At 41.7% G+C, this 8,851-nt stretch overlaps 1 protein-coding gene across 1 annotated transcript; it reads right to left on the reverse strand.

Annotated features, from left to right (window-relative positions):
* Window positions 1-1,593: 1,593 nt before the first annotated feature.
* Window positions 1,594-6,222, reverse strand: LOC111810162 (PI-PLC X domain-containing protein At5g67130-like). The gene is made up of 8 exons (XM_023696761.1): window positions 5,920-6,222; window positions 5,706-5,828; window positions 5,489-5,626; window positions 3,085-3,183; window positions 2,691-2,994; window positions 2,384-2,607; window positions 2,217-2,303; window positions 1,594-1,971 (listed from the first exon to the last, which is right to left on the reverse strand). Exons 1-8 carry the CDS (start codon window positions 6,007-6,009, stop codon window positions 1,795-1,797), a joined length of 1,242 nt encoding a protein of 413 aa, XP_023552529.1. The 5' UTR covers window positions 6,010-6,222; the 3' UTR covers window positions 1,594-1,794.
* Between the last annotated feature and the right edge of the window lie 2,629 nt (window positions 6,223-8,851).

The following is an 8,851-nucleotide window of genomic DNA, read 5'->3' on the forward strand; positions in this document are numbered from 1 at the left end:
ATCGTCCAGATTTGGCCAAGGAAGGAGAGGCCACCGTTGCTCCTGATCCACGCAAGGAGGGGAGTGGTTGCTGTTCTCCACGACTGAAAGATGTGTCGGAGATTCAGATACGCAGTTGGAAAGTGGCTGCCGGCAAACAAGAGATGACCGTCGATGTTCCAAATGTGCCGGAGGTAGAAGAAGTCGCTAATGATGTTGTAAATAAGCAAGACGACATCTGCCCTGAGAAGCAGGAAGTGATAGGTCTGCCGGAGTTTCAGATACGCAGTTCGAAAGTGGCAGCCGGCAAACAAGAGATGACCATCGATGTTCCAAATGTGCCGGAGGTAGAAGAAGTCGCTAATGATGTTGTAAATAAGCAGAAGAAGGAAGTGGACGGCGATCGAGAGGCGGTGGCTTCCTGCTGTTCTTCTTCAAATCTTCACAAGGAGGAGGAGAAGATCAATGCCAGCGTTCCAGAATTGCACAAAAAAGGGAGTGGCTGCGGTTGGTTTAAATGGATGCCGGCATTCCTGATTTGCGGAAGTAAGGTGGTTTCCGACGTTCCAAATCCAAGTAGGGAGGAGAAAGTAGTCGCTGGGGATTCAGATATACAGGAGGGAGTAGGCGCTGCGGCTGTCGCAGCCGATTCCGATGCCGATTGGGAAGCGCAATCCAAATCCGCTCGACGGGGAAGTTGTTGGCCATTCCAGTGCTGCACAATATGGTGGCCGTCCAAACTTCTGTGCACGGGGGGGATGGATGTCAATGCCTCAAATCATCAAGAGGAAGAACAAGAGGCACCTCTCAGCGATAACGAGGAGAAGGTTGTTGACGTTCTTACAGTCAAGCACAACAAGAAAGGAGCGGCTATGGGCTTTCCAGATCTTCACGAAGAGGACGGTACAGTTGCCGACAAGCAGGTGGTTGCCATCGACATTCCGGTTCCCCGTAAGGAAGAGAAGGAGTCTGCCATAGATACTCTAGATCTTATTCAGAAGGAAAAGAAGGTATCTTCCGGCAAGGAGCAGGAGGAAAATGTAGGCTCTATGGTTTCAGATTTGGGCAAGGAGGAGGGTGGCTGCTGTTGTTGCTTTAAACATGGGGGAAAGGAGGATGGCCGCTCCCGCCGCGCCAGCGACCGCGACCGCAACCGCCACCGCCGTCAGAGTTCTAATTCTAGGGAAGGATGTTGGCCATTTCAGATCTGTGGGAAAGGGTGGTTAGGGCTACCAACATTCCTCATTTGCGGTAGGAGAAAAACGTTGTCAGACAGTATTGCATCTGCTGGTAACGGTGTTTCAGTTTCAGACATTAGTAACGTGGTGGTGTCTGTCGCCAGTACTTCCAGCGTACTGGCTGTCGCCGGTACTTCCGGCATATTGGCTACCATCAATAGTTCTAAATCTATGCCTATGCCTGGGTGTGGTTGTTTGTACTCCAAACCACCACGAAGGCGGTCGGTGTCTATTGATAAGGAGGAAGGTGACAGTCGGTGTTCCAAATCTTCCAAGCGGAGGAGAGGGGGTTCCCGACGATCAGGAAGGAAAGAAAAAGAGGGAAAGGAAAGAAAAAGATAGAGAAACAAATTCTTTTTTTTCTTTTTTTTTTTTTATAAATTTTTTTGAAATGTTTTGTTAGCAAAATTAAGAATGACAAACTTCTTAAATGGGATGTTTGGAGTTAAGTAAAAGTGTATATTCTTTTTCTCAAATTAATAAATTTGAGTTGGCCCGCTTCACCGCAGAGCTTACAAATTCTTAATTTATTTGAACACAACTCAACCCAACCCAACCCAACCCAACGTGTACGAGTTCATTTCTCGAGTGAGAGGAGAACGAGTGGTGCAAGCACTGTGGCAATGAAGCCAACAAATAGAGCTGAGCAACCATTTGATTCAGCAGAGCTGCTTGGCGTCTCTGCTGCTAAGGATGAGGATGCTTCTGCATCAATTGCCTTGGGTAACTCGCAGCCTCCAAACCTCATATTCTCCTGTATGATATCGGTTCATCAAAACCAACAAGTTTTCTTAATCTTCTTCCACGTTCAGTCGTCTTTCGTTTCTATACGGTTTACGAAAACTGTAACCGCCCAAGCCCAGTTATATTGTCGTTACGTTAAGGAGAGGTTTCCACACCCTTATAAAGGATGTTTCGTTCTCCTCCCCAACCGACGTGGGATCTCATAATCCACCCCTTTTGAGATTGTGTCATCAAAGAATAGTGGTAATCGCTAACCTTGCAACTTGAAATGTTTGGACATCCACAAACAGAGTGACCGTTCGTAACGTCGACGGCTTTGGCAGCTCCTCCCCCGTCGCTCCTCTGAAATATGTTCATACCATATATCAATTATCAGTTTCAAGAAGCAGCTGTTCTAATGATTTAGTTTTGTACTTGCTAACCTTGTAAAAGTCAACAGCAATGAAGTTAGGCCATCTATTTCCTGCTGCATTATAGCAGGTGTTCACCATGTTGAGTAATGGAGCCGAGTTGTCCTTGCAAGCTTCAGGGAAATTCGAAGCACTTCTGAAGAAATTTACGATTATAAGCGACCTTGAAGTCGTGTTCATCGGTAGCGATTCGCCTCGGTTCGGGCACGAACCTGCTATCATTCCTCCATCCCCATCTGCAAAATGGTTGAATCAATAAGAAAACCTATTGGATTCTCTACGTTTTATTCGTTCTACTGAAAAAACGAAACGAACTCACATTGGTTTTCAACCATGTATCTCCATACATATGCAATTCCTTCAGAGGCTTCTTTCGAAGCTTTCGAAGTAAAAACGAGCAAGCGTTGATTTTTCCGAACCATGTCGCTAACCATGGGCCAATCTCCACCATTCTTGGGCATTCTCCATACTGGGAACCAGAATTTTCTCAGACCAGCAGCACCAAACACATTGGTTAAGCCCTTTGGCGACGTGACATAGTCTTCAATGATGACGGTGACGATTTCGGAAGGGTTTGCTTCAAGAAATGCTTGGAACTCTTTGAGAACATTAATGGCAGGTTGCTGGTCATTTAAAGTTTTGTATGAACTTGTTCAAAATAACATAAACAAGGAAAGGAACGGTATATTGAGCCAATTTTCAAGCATACTTACGAAAGCTGTATAATTGAAGCATTGGCCTCCGTAAGAGTGACATAACCATATACCATTTTCAAAGTCGTACATATCAAGCATAAATCCTCTAACACCATTCTGCAATATGAAAATTGAACATTACAAAGTATCGATATTCAGTGAAAATATCATTCAGAATTCTATCGAACCGAACACGTTTGTTTATGTAGTTATCATTCAAGGGTTAGAACCATTTCCATTTCGTAGAGAACTCATTGTTACTTTGATTAGAGACATCTAATCCACACAACTTTTATCAAGCTCTTAAACGGTATAAACCAAAGTCCACGGCTAGCAAATATTGTCCTCTTTGGGCTTTCCCTTCCAGGTGGTTTCCACACCCTTATAAAGAATGTTTCGTTCTTCTCCCCAACTGACATGGGATCTCACAGTTAATCGATTATGAAATGCTCTACAATAACAATCACATATCACGTGCATTTCTTCTTGTTAAAAGGGTCATCAAGATATTCCACAAGTAAGGCCCTGCCTGAGAGTAATCCTAAGAAGCATGAAAGTTTTTTAAGGTAGCTTTTCCTTAAAGATTTATCATTCTTTCGGGTCCCTTAGTCTCGACTGCCTTTTGCAAGAGTCAAGAGAGCATCATTATTTGGACAATGTAGTTTTAAGTAGTTCTCAAGCGACCTTATCTTTCCTCCCAATTAAAATAGAGAACTAGACTAAAAATTTACCCGCACATGAAAGAGATAATGTGAGATCCCACATCGGTTGAGGAGGAGAACGAAACACTCTTTATAAGGGTGTGAAAACCTTTCCCTAGTAGACGCGTTTTAAAAAGCTTGAAGGAAAGTCCGAAATGGAAAACCCAAAGAAGACAATATCGGCTAGCGGTGGGCCTGGGCCGTTACAAATGGTATCAGAACTAGACATTGGGCGATGTGTCAGTGAGGAGGCTGTTCCCCGAAGAGGGTAGACACGAGGCAGTGTACTAGTAAGGACGCTGGGTCCCGAAGGGGGTGGATTTGGTGGGGGTCCCATATCGATTGGAGAAAGAAACGAGTGCTAGCGAGGACGGTGGGCCCTGGAGAGGGGTGGATTGTGACATCCCACGTAAGGGGGTGGATTGTGACATCCCACGTCAGGGGGTGGATTGTGACATCACGTCAGGGGGTGGATTGTGACATCCCACATCACGGGGTGGATTTGGTGGGGGTCCCATATCGATTGGAGAAAGAAACGAGTGCTAGCGAGGACGGTGAGCCCTGGAGAGGGGGTGGATTGTGACATCCTAATCCGTTGGGGAGGAGAACGAAATACCCTTTACAAGGGTATGAAACCTTTCCCTAACAGACACGTTTTAAAAACCTTGCCGAAAAACCCAAAGAAGACAATATCTACGAGTGCTGGGTCTAGGCCGTTATAAATAATCTCTTCCATACTAGCACCAAAAGATTCATAAGCACATGGGAGAGACAGAGAGAGGCCATAAGCATATTTGAAAATGGATAAGACAAAGAAGAGTGGAGTAATCAAGTGACTGAGTCACGCTTGCACCAAAAATGATAAAAAAAACAATAGAGGAATAAACCAGAAACCACACGCCTAACCATTATATTTATAATATATGAGTAGTGGAAACAAAACTTATTGTACTTTAGGTCAAGATATCCGCTGATTTGGGCTGCCAAGCAAAGATTTTCATGTTTCTTCCATTTTAAACAAAGCAACCCCTAAAAGAGGGCTACCACTCCCAATAGAACTGCACATAGGCGGGGCAGGATCATAAACTTCCTTATGCTTTATGCATATAACTTTTAAATGATTCAGTTCAACCTTATGAGCTATGGCATTTGGGCAAGATTGTGTTGGTTTGATTCATTTGGATCATTTGCTAAGAGATCAAGAACAGTGTTAGTTGGATCAGTGAATCCTGACTAATTTTAGTAAAGTCACCAATGCAATTCAATCCAATCCAAACAAGTTCATATTCCATTCAAATAGCAAGAATTGAGGTCAAGAACCCATCAAATTTCAAGTCTCTTCACCCCAATTACCTATATATTACCCTTATTCTTTTACTATTTCAACATGTTTACCATTTTTAGCATACATTTCTCCTTAATTCCTCAAGATTTCAGTTCTATCTACATCAAAACATTCTCAACAAGCTCACTCTAAGTAATTCTAGCTGAAAATGGTGTGCAAATGGGAGCAAATTAGGGTTGAAATAGGGAAGAACAAAATGACTTTTGACCTTTCCAGTTACATAAGAGCTTCGCTTTCAGGGAAGGTGAACCAAACAGCCCAATAAACGTTCAGAATTGTTAAGTTTCCTTTACTCTTCTCTTGAATATTCCACAAACCAAACAGGATGAACAGAAAAAACAATAACGAAGCAGGAAAAGGAAAGGCAGTAACGTACATTGAGCTGACTAGTAATGGAGTCCTGTTGATTCGTCGGAGCAAGAATCAGAGACCCAGTAGCCGATTTCGCCCCTAATTTCGCGAACGAGTTGTGGGTCGTCAACCATGCGTAATGATTAAACGGAAGATCATTCACCTGCTCCAAAAATTCCGCTACTATAATCAAAAGAACCCACAATTCCAAGAACAGAAATAAAAAAAGCGCCACTACAGACCTTCGAAATCGGACTTATCGGCTGGATTCTAGTGCAGCGCGGCCGGACATTGCCGTCGGCGAAGCAGGTTTCGCAATGCAATCCGGCGTCACAGTTTCTGTTCAAAATACACGTACGCCCCTCCTGATGAAGAAACAGAGAAACCCAAACAATCGCAGATGAAAATCTCACAATCTGGAAAAGGAAAAACAACGAAATGGGTATCGGAACAAACCCGAAGAGCTGAAGAAGAATCGAAGAGGAAGAGAATGTGAAACAGAGCCACTGCCAGAGGCAATCTCCCCAAGAAATAACGACAACCCATTTGGCGCTGAGCGGATTATTTGGGAAGGGAGGTTCAGTGCGAGAATTTTCCGGGTTGAGAGTTCAAATTTTCCGGGAAAATAGGTGGGAAAATGGGTGGGAATCGGTGAAGAAGAACATTGAAAGAGAAAAGGGGAGTGAGGGAAAAAGTCTTTGAAGTAACGAAAAGGAGAGTTCATACGGTGGACGCTGTGGACTCAACTGTAATGCGCGCAGAGTCGTACGGACATTTACTTCTTTCACTCTCACATCTGACTCAATTGTATTATTTTTAATAATAATACAGAACTTTATTTATTGTATTTTTGTATTTTTGTAATTATTTTTAAATTTGTGTAATTTTGTAATTATTTATTGTATTGTTCGATCATTATGGGTTTATAATACAGTCTCCATTGGTACGAGTCATTTTGGGGAAGCCCAAAACAAAACCACGAGAATTTATGCTCAAAGTGGACAATATCATACCATTGTGAAGAGTTGTATTCATCTAACATGGTATCGAGTCGTGTTCATCTAACATGGTATCAGAGTCGTGTTCATCTAACATGGTATCAGAGTCGTGTTCATCTAACATGGTATCAGAGTCGTGTTCATCTAACATGGTATCAGAGTCATGCCTTAAACCTAGTCATGCCAATAGAATCCTCAAGTGTAGAACAAAGGACTCCAGCACAGTCAAAGGCAAGATAGCCATAAATTTAAAAAAAAAAAATGAAATCGGTATTAAATGAGACCTAATATAACCGTCCTACAATAATTATCTAAGTTATCTATTTAATCATAAAATATTATTATTAAAAACATAAAGAGTTACTTCTAAGAAATACGGATCTTTTATCCTTTTAAAGATATGAATTTATGGGCTCATAAGATTCCTTTTTTAATAATCAAACACACGTGTTTACGTCTCTCCTGACAAATAAATATGTAACACATTGGATTGTTGTTCTATCCTCATTTTCCTCCGACCAAAAGGTTTCCTAAACGAAACTTCTTCTTTCTAAGATATTTGGATTGTCTTTCGGTTTAGTTTAACCAGTTATATTCATATTTATTGAGATCCCACATCGAAAGGAAACCTCTCCCGACGCGTTTTAAAATCTTAAAGTGACACTCTTACGAAAAAGCTTAAAGATGACAATATCTACTGGGAGCGACTTGGAGTTATTTAATGTGGTTAACCCAATAAATAAATCTAGAAATATCCACGTGGCATTTTGAGCTTTAAGTTTTATATTTATTAGTGATATTAGTTGATGGGCCGAAGAAATTCTGGATATAAAATGCAAATTTTGTTAAGTGGGCTTTATAAGTTCGGCCCATAAAATGCAAATTTTGTTAACTGGGCTTTATAAGTTCGGCCCATAAAATGCAAATTTTGTTAAGTGGGCTTTATAAGTTCGGCCCATAAAATGCAAATTTTGTTAAGTGGGCTTTATAAGTTCGGCCCATAAAATGCAAATTTTGTTAAGTGGGCTTTATAAGTTCGGCCCATAAAATGCAAATTTTGTTAAGTGGGCTTTATAAGTTCGGCCCATAAAATGCAAATTTTGTTAAGTGGGCTTTATAAGTTCGGCCCATAAAATGCAAATTTTGTTAAGTGGGCTTTATAAGTTCGGCCCATAAAATGCAAATTTTGTTAAGTGGGCTTTATAAGTTCGGCCCATAAAATGCAAATTTTGTTAAGTGGGCTTTATAAGTTCGGCCCATAAAATGCAAATTTTGTTAAGCGGGCTTTATAAGTTCGGCCCATTTTCGTTTAGTGGGCCTTAAAAATGGTTTGAAATAACTTATGTCTAGAAGCTCGATAATCCTAAAAAATTAGATTAGTTAAAACTAATCTCGACCAAGAATCGACGTTCGAATCTTCCTCTATACATATATTGAATAAATAAAAAAACGTAGCTTACATTTAATTAATTTGTTTGTAATTCAAAAAATTTCGATACGAGAGATTTCTCTTCATTTGTTAAATGGGGTCGAAAACGACGATTATAATTTTCATCTCCATCCTCGACTGTAACCATGTTTCAATCTTGGCTCCATCCCACTGACTTATTGATTAGTTGAGAGGTCCGAAAGAGAACGTTGTTCTAGGAAGAATGATACCTGTTGATGAAAATTTTATTTTTTTAACGATCCGTTACCAATCCAACTAACTTAAACTTTTGGATTGGTCTTGTAACGACCCCGGCCTACCCTTAGCAGATAGTGTCCTCTTTGGGCTTTCCCTTTCGGCTTCCCCTCAAGGCTTTAAAACGCCCACACCCTTAGGGTGATTTGTTCTCATTCCCAACCAACCAATGTGGGACATCACAATCCACCCACCTCAGGCCCAGTGTCTTCGCTGGCACTCTTTCCTTCCTCCAATCGATGTGGGACCGCCCCCAATTCTACCTCCCCACTGGGGCCAAGTTTCTACCTCCCCATTGAAGCCAAGCGTCCTTACTAGCACACTGCCTCGTTTCTTCCCTCCTTCGGGGAACAGCGAGAAGGCTGGCACACATCGTCCTGTGTCTGGCTCTGATACCATTTGTAACGACCCAAACTCGCCGTAGCAGATATTGTCCTCTTTAGGCTTTTCCTTTCGGGCTTCCCCTCAAAGCTTTAAAACGCGTATACTAGGGGAAGGTTTCCACACCCTTCTAAATGGTAGTTTGTTCTCCTCCCAACTAATGTGGGACATCACACAATTCAACCCGACTCATACAAAATGTGGGACATCACACACCTTTATCTATAGACATCTCTAAGTTTGACACGAGACTTGTTGAACAAGACCCATTTTAGAATCACGAGAAAGGGGTATATAATTACAAACATAAACAATAGAAAGAACA

This window comes from Cucurbita pepo, chromosome LG14 (genome assembly GCF_002806865.2).
Source record: "Cucurbita pepo subsp. pepo cultivar mu-cu-16 chromosome LG14, ASM280686v2, whole genome shotgun sequence".
In the NCBI taxonomy this organism is placed as follows: Eukaryota; Viridiplantae; Streptophyta; class Magnoliopsida; order Cucurbitales; family Cucurbitaceae; genus Cucurbita; species Cucurbita pepo.

Excerpts from the sequence above, each read along its gene's own strand:
- LOC111810162 (XM_023696761.1), bottom strand. The coding sequence starts at position 6,009 with ATGGGTTGTCGTTATTTCTTGGGGAGATTGCCTCTGGCAGTGGCTCTG. Across the intron at positions 2,304-2,383 it reads TTGCTGTTGACTTTTACAAG|AGGAGCGACGGGGGAGGAGC; the intron begins GTTAGCAAGTAC and ends AACATATTTCAG. Across the intron at positions 1,972-2,216 it reads CAAACATTTCAAGTTGCAAG|GAGAATATGAGGTTTGGAGG; the intron begins GTTAGCGATTAC and ends GATATCATACAG.